The sequence below is a fragment of the Geospiza fortis genome, unplaced genomic scaffold (assembly GCF_000277835.1).
Source record: "Geospiza fortis unplaced genomic scaffold, GeoFor_1.0 scaffold279, whole genome shotgun sequence".
In the NCBI taxonomy this organism is placed as follows: domain Eukaryota; kingdom Metazoa; phylum Chordata; class Aves; order Passeriformes; family Thraupidae; genus Geospiza; species Geospiza fortis.
In genome coordinates, this window is record NW_005054352.1 from 3229279 (window position 1) to 3242315 (window position 13037).

General features: G+C 36.9%; 1 protein-coding gene across 1 annotated transcript in view; it reads right to left on the reverse strand.

Moving 5' to 3' along the window:
- PCSK5 (proprotein convertase subtilisin/kexin type 5) overlaps positions 1–13037 on the reverse strand; it is a 229539-nt gene that overhangs the window by 95596 nt on the left and 120906 nt on the right. Inside the window, 2 exon segments of the mRNA XM_031058930.1 lie at positions 1963–2066; positions 9517–9617. Of these exon segments, the coding sequence (XP_030914790.1) occupies positions 1963–2066; positions 9517–9617 (205 nt within the window).

Genomic DNA, 13037 nt, shown 5'->3' on the forward strand with positions numbered 1-13037 from the left:
TGCAAATCCCCTTTTGAATTCAGGTTCTGATGTTGTGATTTAAACTAAATCTTTTGCTTCTCCTTCTTCCAAAACCAACAGGAGTTTAAAAAGAGATGTATTTTTATTGGAACCATGTGTTCAACCTAAGTTGCCAAAATAATTTAGCTAAAACTAATGCTTTTATTTGGGTTAAGGTTGATTCCTGAGCTGTGCAGAGGTCAAGCATTTAGCTCATCTTCCTCTTTTTCAATTTCAGCATAGAGTCTACAGCAGAGTGCAGCCATTTCAAGTTGTTTTTCCTGAATCCAAGTTATCAAGTTGAGCTTATCTATGTTTGTGACTTTCCACGGGTGGAGACAAAACCTTTTTTCATACCTTTTCCTTACTATATATGTGTACAGTGCATAGAAAAATGGTTCCAAGGATTCAGAACAAGCAGTGGTTCAACAGTGATTCAACAGTGCAAGTCCTGCTGCCAATGCTGCTGCTGGTGTGACCTTAGTGCGACCTGTCTTTTGATAATGAGTGACAGCTGCTGTGAAATGACTCACAGGGTGTTTGCCTCTCTTGGGCAACAAATAGAAAAACATTAGAAATATAGAATTTTGGAAGTAAGATATGAAAAAAATAGCTCTGCTTTATGTTACTTGAAAAGTGTTCTTTGACTCTCATATACCTTCAATAAACTGATGATAGAGTCACCATCTCCTGATGAAACTTTTAAATCCTGGGAGATGTTTTGCAATAACAAATACTGTAATGTTATTGCAATTAAGGAAGTATCTATTTATGTTTTTTGTGTGGCATACACTTGTAAATGGGATAAAACCAGGCCCTTGAACATCAGAACCTTCACATGATTAGGAGGTCCTGATCAAATATCTATTTCTAAATACATTCTCTGTAGTTAGAGACTGGTTTGGATCCAAAAATAAAAAGGCTTTTTTTGGTTTGGTTTCTATGCCATTGCAACAAAAATGTCATAGGTCAGAATTATATATTAAAGATGCTCTACAGTAGCAGTGCCTTGATCCAAAATAGATTAAATATAGGCTTCAGTTTTAAAGTGAAACCAGGGCAAAGATTTGATAACTCTTGTATAATACATTTTTCTCTCAGGAGATCCAAGAACAAACAGATCAACTCTCATCTTATAAGAGGTATGTCAGTATTGGGTGAAATTCTTATGAAAAGAGAACCAGAAATAAGCCACTCCAGGGTTTTGTTTAGGATGCAATACAAAGTGAAAACAGAAAGAATGTAGTGAATGGGAATCAGAAGACAAACTGTGCTGAAATAAAATGTACAGATTCAAGGTTCCATTTTAACCCAACCTGAAAGTATATATCCTATTTAAGGTCACAGGTGTTTACCTCTGCTTGCATTACAAAAGTCAAAAAATGTTTTAGGATGTAGCTTTTATCAAATTTTAAGATGGTACAAAATTTTAGAAATTTACCCGACAGGTCACTGAAAAATGATTACATGCCCCAGGAATAGTCATGACAGCTCAAAATTCAATTTTATCCAAAATCTGACAGAATTCTCGCATATAAATAGCATAGGATTTATCATACAAAAATTAAATTTGAAAATACTGTTTCATCATCTTAAATTGAAACTGACAATAATTCTGAGTAAGAACATGGCTGGAATCCAGAACTGCTACATCTTCAACTCTATACTACTTTATCAAAATACTAGATATAAAAAGAAAAATTAAACACCAAAAATGTACTGAGTTTTCTGGCAGCAGTGTATATGATATGGAACTGAAAGGAACTAAGAAGATCGGGCCAATGCATTTCGTACCCGACAGTTTTGTGCATTAGTCATTCTAAAAGGTTTTCCTTGTATGAGAGAAGATAGGCCCCTTTAGATCAAGGCTGAAAGGTCTCCAAACTATGCACAGCACAGTGTCAAAGAAAATTATCAAATATTAGATTGCTTGTGATAGCAAAGAAGAAAGAAAGCTCTCACCCTTATAACCAGCTGCATTGGTTTTCCAGTCATTAGCATTCAGATGTCCTGCACGTGAAGTCCTGACAATAATGTGCTGTACGTCTCTCCAGGTCAGAAATGGACTATGAAATAAGGATAAAACAAAGTCACAGACCAGACATTTTACCAGGATGTAGGGATACAAGGTCATGTAAGCTGAAAAGTATCCAAAGCAAAACAATTTTCATTTATCATCTCTACTTTCCTTTGCTCCATTCAAAATACATGTTCCAATTTTACAGAAAAACTGTATGATATTATTTATACAACTGTGAGGTTTGCTATAAGCAGACTGTAACAATATATGATAATATTCTGTTATATGAAACTTAAGGGAAGATGAATGAGTACATTTCACACAGAGGCAATTTTTATGACCATCAACTACTGTATCCTAATGAGTGCAAAGGAGAAGAAATCAAACTTTTGGCTTGCTGAAAATCTCTACTAAATCTCACTAACTACTAGCTCAAACTGGAAATTCCTCTAGGCTTTCAGTTCCCATTGAAGCTATTCCAGGTGCCTCTGTTGTTATTAATTTGTCTACTATCCCAGTCTTGGAATTCACTGAGAGTCTATGAATATTTTGCAAGAATTCCAAACAGTTGGATGGCTGGTGAGTTGCAAAGCAAGGACCTGATTACACAGATAAGTATTCCTTTAAGGGATTCCTGTCCACCTGAAAGGTGAAAAAGATGCTGTTTCTATCCTCACTGTGACATTAATATACATTTATCTTCTAGGACTAGGGCAAATCATCAGGGATAGCAGTTTTCCTGTTTCCTCTATATCTACAGCAGGGAGAATTTATCTTCTTAGAAGGCGATCTAAATGTGCCATCATTCAGCTATCTTTTCTTTCTCCTTCCATTTTTTCAGTTTTTCTATTACCTGCAAGAAGTTGAATAGTATTCTCTTTAAAAATTTAGTGTAATAGAGGGAATGATAAACTGAGCCACTAAACAATGAAGAGGGAAAAAGCATTTTGGCAGAGAACATCAGGCACTAAGTAGCATTCTCAGAGCATCATTACCTGTCCCTATTGCACACACTGCCACAATTCCCCTCAGCTGAAAGGAGACCAGAATGAAATTTATAAGACTCAGAACTGGCTGCCTACACTGCCCAGGACTATGCACTCATTGAAAACCAGGGAAACTTTGGTTCTTAAGCCAGATTCTTAACATATTTAAATATTCTGTTGTATTTAACAAGAGCAGATGCCTTCTCTCCCTGAGCATTTTTTAAAAACAGTACTATGCCTATAGGTAGCTTTTTTACTTATGATGCAGTTTCTCACACTAGGCTTCTGGAGTAGAATGACAGTAATTGTTTATCCAGTTGGGCTAGTAAAAATTACTGACATAAAGATTAAAAAAAGTCATGGAAAAAGTAAGGCACATTAAGGGTTTGTACCCTTAATGCTTCTACATGTCCTGTACAACATCATTTTAATAAATTTCTAGCTCCATTTCACAACGTTCAGTTTATATTCATGCCGCATGTCCACAGTTTCTGCAATGCATCCTGATCTCCTTATGAGGCAGCATTGAAAGGCTTTGCCATAGAATCTGCAGCCACAGAATCACACAATGGTTTGGGCTGGAAGGGACCTTTAAAGATCATTTAGCCCAAGTACCCAGCAATTAGCAGGCACATGCAATAGACCAGGTTGCTCAGAACCCTGTCTGAACTGACCTTGAATGTTTCCAGGCATGGGACATCTACCACCTCTGTGGCAACGTGTTTCAATATTTTACCACTCTTATTGTAAAGAGGAAAAAAATTCCATCTTTTGCATTATTTTATATTGGTTTTTAGGATAAAATACAGACAAGCTGTGATAGTGCATGATGTATTCCTTTAGATGAACAATGGGGTAGGCAGCTATACATCCACCATCAATGGTATTCTAGTGTACCTGTGTCAAATCTGCAGTGCACACAGAGATAAAAAATCGTTAAGTGCCAAAAACCTAACAAACAATGGCTTGATATGCAAGCTGATAATGATGAAATTGGGAGGAGAAGACCCTTGAGAGAAAGGCATCTGAATTACATATTTTATTGTGTCATCTCCAAAGGAACAATAAAATAAGACTATCCAAAAGACAATGCTCACTGTCTGCTTAATAACAGCATGGAAAGAACAGCAACAAAACCTTAGGCTAATAGCCACTCTTAGAATCAGCTTGACTGTGAAGATGGGGAAGGCTAACATTGTCTTAGGTTAATAAAGGAAGCTATGGTTAGCATTAGCTATGGTACACAGGCCATTGATTTCACCTGTCTTCCACTTTTCAAAAGACTCACTACAGGGACACTGCAATTCAGTCAAACTGCTCCTCTTCCACCTTCCTCCTTTTACTCCTACAAGGAACTGACTGGAAAAAACAGCTGGGATCCCTGCTCTCAAGGTGAACAGCCAGAAGCACCTCAAGTGTAACTTGAGAGACTAGCCTCTAAAAGCTAATGCTGGAAAACACTTGGAGGGCCAAGAAACTACAGGGGATAGAGCTTAAAAGCCTCAACTGAGAAAATGCCAACTGAGATTTATGAAAAGCTTATACAAATTAAAGGCATTGTGCTGGCACCAGAACAACAGCTATCCACTAGTTTTATTTCTAGCTGCTGCTCCAAAGCACAGACACAGAAAAACCCAATGAAGAAGTTAAAAATCATCACAAATCAAACATTACTTGTTTTTAACCTTGTTTGAGTTTAAGAAATGTCTGAATTGAATTTTCTTAAAACCTTTCAAATGCAAGTTAAATGGAAACTTTCAGCCTGAATGGCTATTCTTTGGCAAATTTTTATGTAACTGAACACAGGAACAGGAACTAAAGTACACCCAAATCAATGTCAATATAATAACGGAAATTCCATAAGTGACATAGGTGTTTAAACCTCAAGATCTAAAGTAAGCATTTATTAATGGCTATGTTTTTCAAATACTTCAATATTAAGAGTAAACTACTCAAAAAATGCAAAGATTCAGAAGGAGATTTTTAACTCACACACTCTAGCATTGCCTTCCATAACAGGCAGTCAATCAATGGAGCAGACCTAGCTAAAGCACTTAAATGATAACCTCTCCTCCTGCACTCGAATTGTAACTACAGAGGACACTTGACAGCACTTCCTCAATTTACCTCAGCTGTCTCATCACTTTTTACCTCTGACTATATTTATGACAAAGCAGTCATAACTTTGATAACACAGAAAGATGTTCTCTGTATCCAAAGTTGTACCTCGCTAGACAGTGCACTGCTTTTCTCCTTTCTGTAAGAAAATCAATCAATCCAGGAAGTATGCAAATATCTGTTCAGTTACCAGAAATCCAAAGTATCTAACTCTGGCACTGCTGACCCCTTACAATGTGAACTCCATTTTCCTTTTATCTCAGTGATTACACTTGGTGGTACTGTCTTCTAGAGGAATGTGGTACACTGTCACTTCTCTGTCTAGTATCCAAATTCACTAAAATTCTTTAGTTTTCCCAGCACTACCTTGTTCTAGCCTTGGTTCATGCAAAAATGGCAAATGCAGGAATGACACTGATCTTTTGGAGCAAGTCCAGAGGAGGGCCATGAAAATTATTAGAGGGATGAAACACCTCTCCTTTGAGGAGAAAATACATTCTTTCAGATAGTGAGTTTAGATTACATCTTTGCCGGCAGGGTGGTAAAGCACTAGCACAGGGTGTCTAAAGAAGTGAAGGGCGCCCCTCCTCTTGGAATTGTTCCAAGGCCAGGCTGGATGGGGCTCTGAGCAACCTGGTCTAGTGAAAAGTGTTTCTGCTGATGGCAGGGGGTTGGAATGAGATGATCCTTAAGGTCCCTTCCAAATGAAATAATTCTAAGATTCCATATCACTCAAGTGAAGAGAGTCATGGAGGAAAAGATTCTCTCCAAGGCTATATCACTGAGTATACCACGTGGTAGAAAGGTAACAGACTAATACTTCCATTTCAGTTGCTGCATCTTACTAATGAAACTAGTTTATTGTACACCACATACTGGAAAATATGCATTGGCTTACAGACAGGAACACACAGTTCAGTTGGGGATGTATAATGTATTCTTCTGTCAGTAACATAAGGGTTTTTATTTAAATTTGGCTTCTTCAAAGGAACATGGCACAATGGTCTCTGGAACAAATACAGGGCCATTGTCTCTCCTGACTCTGATTTCCTCAAATTCCAAATCCAACCTTTTTATCAATGAGAAAGGTATCTCTGCTACCAACAACAGATGGTACTATGCAATGAAAATATTTTTAGTAAGAAAATTGCTGCCTCTGTGCACTAAATTGATTATACTTATTTTCCCATTTGCAGTTAGAAAAATTTGACATTTTGTAATGATTAAGTGTAACACGCAAGCATTTATTCACAGGATCTGATCAAGATACTAGATATACTAGGAAACATCTACTGGCTACATGTGAAAAGCAATTTACTCCCTAAATACCATAAGAAAACTGCAGAACATGAAAATTAAGATAAGTCTGTGTGATGGTTGTTGTGTATTTGCAACCATGCACTGCAACCTCAGGGATTCCAAACAAGCAGCTCGAAACTCAGTTACAATTCTTTGATACTTGAGGAAAAATGTGCCACTTTGATACTCAAATACTATATAAAAATAATAAAAATGTGATCACATTATGCATAAAACATCCTCAAACAGTTTGTTACCAGGATTTCAGAAGCAGATCCCTGTTGGAAGAAATGGTTAATTGCAGGGTTCAAATCAGTAGGCAGGTAAGAGATCCTCCATCAGCTATTTGCCAATCCTACCATATGGGGCTTGTCAAAGAAAGTGTGAGCAAGACATATGTCTTGCTTTTTCTTTGATTAGTTGAACCTTTGTGTGAGAGCTGAAGCAACCTCTTGGCTGTTCTAACTCACACCCAGGCCATACTAGTGCTCTGCTCAACTCATGATGTTTCACAGGAATAGAACTCGCCCACTGGGCAAGTTCTATGACTTTCATAGACTCAAAACCCAGCCATGGTATAAACTGCTGTGTTTTCCAGCACAAAATGGAATGAAATGATACATTATTACAAACACTGTCAAGAAGTGTTTAGGACTAAGTGCTCTAATTTTTAAGCAGCTTGCTGTACAAAGAATGTATTTAACCTTGCAAAACCCTTTTCCAACTTGTCTTTTAAAAAAATCTCACATAAACACTGCCATTAGCAGAGGTACTAATATGGAATCTAATGAAGAATTTATGAAAATGAAAACTCCGTAAATCACATGAAATTAATTAGCTCCAGTAAGCAGTTAACTAAGACAAAATATCATGTGTCCTTTATATCACATTTTAAAAGTATTGTAGAAAATACTTCAATGGCTTCAAAACTTCCTAACATTTACTTAGGGTCACCTAAACTGAGAGGCATCACAGGTGAAAAATACAACATGAAATTTCAAATCACATAAATAAGAAATCCAGAAACTGCATGAAATAAATTTAACAGATTCCATACATGCAAACCCAAGACATTAAAACTTAATAGATCAGAATATGATCTCCCTATAATACTAAAGGCTGTACTTCATAATCTATAACGTCACAACACCAAAGATTTCTCCAAACTGGTGAAGAAAACCAGCATGGAAGCCATAGCATCAGAACTATTTTTCTCCCTAGTTTCTCTCTGCTTTTTAACTACTTTTTTTTTCTGTTTTATTTAGTGGCTGTGGTTAGCAGCAGTGGCAGATTTTAAGTACACATAAGAGAGAAAAGTTAATGAATGAAACTCAAATGAATAAAAACCATATTTATGGTATTATTAATATAATTCCTTTGGATCTACTCAAATACAAAGGCTAAGATCTAGAAACAGAACTTTCCATTTAATGAAATGGAACAGATTCTAAAGGAGGCAAAGTCAACACATTTTCACTGTGAAATCCTTTTTAGTACCATGCAATGGAGTACTACAAATAAAAAAGAGTTACTAGGATATTTAGTCACTGGCACATTTTGTCTCCATCACCACACATAAAGCTTTACCACAGTTTTGTCCTTATGTCTATTATGGCTACTATTAGTTTTGGAAAAAAATGCTAGTCCATATATACTAATATGGATTTCCCCTGGTAGAGTCACTGAAGGTCACAGAGGAAAAAGGGTAAGCTTCTCAGTCTGTTTTAAGATGTCACAACCTGCTTTGTTGCAGGTCTTGTAAGATATAACTTTTCTGAATCTTTCAACTACAACAAAAGAGAATTAATCAGTTACCAATTTCAGTTCATTAAGCAAGAATAGTGAGAAAAACTTACAGCAAGTTGGAATGTACACAGACAGAGTCTTATCTGTATTTGCAGATTGTTTGAAATGAACTTAAAGATTTTAAAACTGGGGTTAAGAGGAGATTTAAAAGTTAAAAACTTCGCAATAACACTATATTAACTTCTCTAAATACCTTTGTCTCTGGTAGCTGTGTTAAGAACACACAATTATAACACCACACGTGCCACACTACTTAAGATTATGTCAGGTCTTCATTTACAAACTGTTATGCTTATAACTCAACGGCAAAAAGTATTCTGTGCCAAATATTGGGTCAAGCTGTCTTCAAAGAAAGCAACATGAAAGATGAAAACATAATTCTAGTGTTACGAACCACACACAATTCGAATCTACTATTGTGTGCAAATTTCTTACTTCCTTCAAAGAAAATGGCTGACCCCATAGGAAACTAGTTTTCTTCAGAATTTAACAGAATCAATCTCCTATAACTTAAAAAGATTGAGCAGGATATGAGGTGAAGCATTCCATCTTAGACGTGGAGGTTTTATCCAACAGAGTACAAAGTAATGCAAAAGGTTCTAAAATACAGATTTACCTGAAGATCACCCACATTTCTGATGCTTCATGAAGCACATTGTGGATACATATTAGGCATAAAGAACCAAATCACACAACTGAGAAAATTCTTTTAAGACTGGAAATCTTTTGAGCTAAAGGTACAAGGACTATGGAGCTACACTATTAATGATTTTTAGAGCTGACAAACTTGATCTATGTTAAAAAACAGACTTGTGTCAGCATGCAGAAATTGCGATTTTATTTTTCATGCTACATTTACTTATGTTCAGGTTAACATAAGACCTCCCAAAACCTCTTTCAGTATTCAAGAAGAGACATTGCTAAGAAGAGCCTGGTGAATGGAGGAGGTGACCTACAGTACCCTGCAGGGTACAGCAGACCTAGGCAGCCTTCTAGGCGAACTGTAAGATGTTGAGAAGATGCTATACATAATTTAATGGAAACCACCTGTGCTCAACAGTGTTTCATGTTACTTCAACACTGAGTACTCTGTCATTATCTGCACTGTGTCAGCTTTCCTTCATGTGAAGTAAGCATGGAGATCTTTCCTCCCCTTAGGAGGTCACTGTGTATTGTGACAAGAAAGGTTACAAAGCACTGTGTGAAGTCTGCATAAAGGTGCTGGATGAATGAGAAATATCTTCCTGTATGCTTATTTTTTGTTTCAGAATATATCTCAGATCTTACTTTGCTTCCAGTGCCAGGGCAATGATGCCTGCAGCCATAGGTGCAGAGGCTGAGGTTCCAGTATGGCTGTCTGTGCAACGCTGCCTCAGGTCTGTAGTAATCTGGAAGAAATTGAATGTGTGAAATTAGAACACAACTTCAGAAATCAGAGCATGTTTCATATACTTGAATGAGTCACATGTATGTGGAGGGTATTTTCTTCTTTAATTGCAAGCAAAGGAAGATACATGATGTTAGATGTTCTGAATTTGAAGTCACTCGTGAATTTAGACAGAATTCTATATATTGCTCCATGGCATGATCAATAAAGACATTTTTACCCAGAAAAACAAGAGGGGTTTGAAACTGCACAACTGCAATTCTGTCCTTCTATATGGATTTACACAGGATTTTCCCTCCAAGAACCTCAAAGTGCTTTACAAACAGGAAAGACCTAATCTTATATACAGCCTGCTTATGCACATTTTAGAGACTATACAGAGGTATGGAGGGTTTTATTAGGTTGCCTGAAGTCACAGTGGAAGTATATGACACAAGAGAATACAGATTTGCTCATACTAAAATGTTTAATCTTTCATTTACTCCTTATGCAATAAATCACATGAAATTAAGCAGTAATTCGTTGGAAAATTCTGATGTGATCACAAATTTGGCCCAGCCATCACCAGCCAATTAGATGTTTTCAGTTTTAAATTGTTACATCTTATGTATAGATAATTACATGCTGCACATACGTAATTTTTTATGTAATCTAAGTGGATGTACAAACTGTAATGTGCAGTACCAACTAGATACACAGCCTGCTACTTAGTGTTAGGATGTTTCTATCCAATAATGATTTTAGACAGATGATTTTTGTAAGAATGTAAAACACGCACAAAAATGTGTTTGTTCTAAACCTTGTTTCTTTCAAGGCAATGTCAATCTAAAGTGATTCTACTCTGTGCTTGTCTTCCTGAAGAAGTGGTTCTTTGCAGGAGCAATGCAGCAGAGGTAGGATGTCACTTCTACCTAGCAGGAGGTCAGGCAAAACCCATGCAGACTGGAGAACAATTGTTTGAAGACAGCAGTCTACAGCAGGGAAACCTCCATGAAGGTGCATGACCTGTGATGTCCAAACTTAATCTGAGAACTTCAGTCACTGCCCCCTCTGAGGGGCAGAGAAGTTGATTACATAACATTTTATCTAAGAACATGGAATTATTGTGTTCTAATTCACCAGTGTTGTACTTAATTTCCAACACAGATTTGCACAAAGATGGGAGAAGGAGAGGATCAGATGATCAAAAAAATCACAAAAGAGCATAGAGCACAGCTTTGAAAATTCAAGATACATGAAATGTGATCTAAAAAACCAGCTGTATCTCATGTGGGCAGAATATAAGCAAATGTGTGCAGGAAGGATAGGTTTCACACTTGATGTTAGCTATATTCAGTATATTACATGATTTGAAAGTTCAAACAACATGTAAGCATATGCAAGTTAACACGAAAGATTTCTAACAGAAAAGGAGCTAACAGCACGAAAAGGTGTTGAAAACCAGCAGGGACCGAGTGAAACAATATGGAAGCTTCTAAAAATTGAAAAAGACATGTGAAAGCATTTATAATGTTGGATCCTTAAACAAATAAACTTACCAGGGGCTGGGTTTCTTGATTAATGAAGTCTAAACAGAAATTTTTGCCCCCTTTTATATAATATTCTTCATTAGTACACACCTTGTTAAATAATTTCTTCTATCTGTCGTTGGCTAGAAGTTGAAACCCCATAAATAAAATGTTCGTGTAATTTCCATCTCTCTTGCCCTCTCACCTATTGACTGTCTATTCATTTAGATGATGAAAATTATCAGTGTTGGGAAAAGCATGGAAATTGCAGAAGTGTTGTGACAATGAACTGTGACAAAGAGAGGAAACTGCAGCAGGAACAGCCCTAACACTGCATTGCCTATATGTGCAAATTCAAATAGGGATTTTCCAGGTGGAATTAAGAAGTCTGAATACTAGATGATGACATGCACCCAGAGATATGTAAGAAGCAGGTGTCCCATTTGGAAAATACTGGTCAGAGCTGTGGCAAGGACCAGAAGGAAGGCCAGGAAAAAGAGAGAGTGAAAAGGGATTAATACATGCTCATGTCTTTCATATCCTGGTACTTTATGCCCTGCATAAAAGTGGCACCGCAAAGAGCATGAACGGCAACAAAGCATCCAGGAGCTCGGCCAGGAAAAAAAAGTGCTGTCGCAGGAGTTTTTCTCTATGGGACAGCTTCTCTCAATACAGTGAAACTCACACTGAATTCTGCTATCCTTGTTTCTCATCATTTGGAGGACCATCCTTCCAGACCAATTTTACTGTCCTGTCACTACAGATATCAAACACAACAAGCCGTGACATCTCTTTAACTGGCAACATTGTCCCTCTTGTTCTAAATGGATACTGTGGTAGCAATTTGAACCCTTGTCTTGCTTTCAGCAGACGCTTCAGCTGAAAACGTGTTGAGAAAGCTTTGTATGTGTGAATGCCATTTGAGCTAATTCAAAGGAAAGTTGCTGACAGGAGCTAAGATGTTTAGGTGTAGATTACCTCCAAGATCCGAGGCCTGTTTTTCAGCACTATGGATTCACTGTCAGAGAACTGTTGCATTTACCCCAAGAAAAAAGAGTACATGATCACCAAGAGGTGAGAAAACTTCAAGAAGAAAAAAGATGTCCAAATTCCTGAGCAACATAAAAACATCATCAATCACAATAAAAGGATGTAGTGTTTGATAGCACCATGAAGCTGCCGTTAGTGTATATTAGCAGTCATTCTGATTGTTAGGGTGGCGAGAAGGAGGAATTTTTAAATCTTTCATTGAGTATAACACAGCTGTTGATCTGTGAAAATGCTGATTCAACTTCCTAAGAAAAGTCCATGCAGTATTTCTAGGGCCAAGAGTTACAACAACTTCTAAATAAGTTGAATCAATGAGGTTGAATTGAAGACAATGACAAAGTTTCTGGTATTTGCCTAGTTTAATCAACATGAAATTAGCCACAGACACCTTGATGAAAAGCAAAGAGAAATTATAAAAATCATTGCAATGCACTGTAATACCTCCCACAGGCATTGGTGCAAAGTTTTCAGAAAAAACAGGCATTTATTAAAGGAAAAAATCTAGACACACTGTAACAGTTTCGTAGAAGCAACTTGCTCTGAGCAACTTGCTTTCTGGAGATGCCAATTTTGTACAGTTATTATTAAGGCTGAATCATCAATCTTCCCATAGTTTTAACAACTGGGAAATTAATGAATAAAGTAAAAAATGGGATTTCTTTTAGCAGAGAAAAAGCTCACATACCCTCTCTCAAGCCTCTGCATTTCCTTGTATTTCATGTTTCATGACATGAGTTTTCTGAAGTGATTGAATAATTTTTTACCTTCTGCTACAGTTCTTCAAGTCACATTGATTTCTGTGAATGTGCCCCTAGAAGTGAAAAGATTTTAACAAAAATCTATTCTACATTCTACACAGCCTA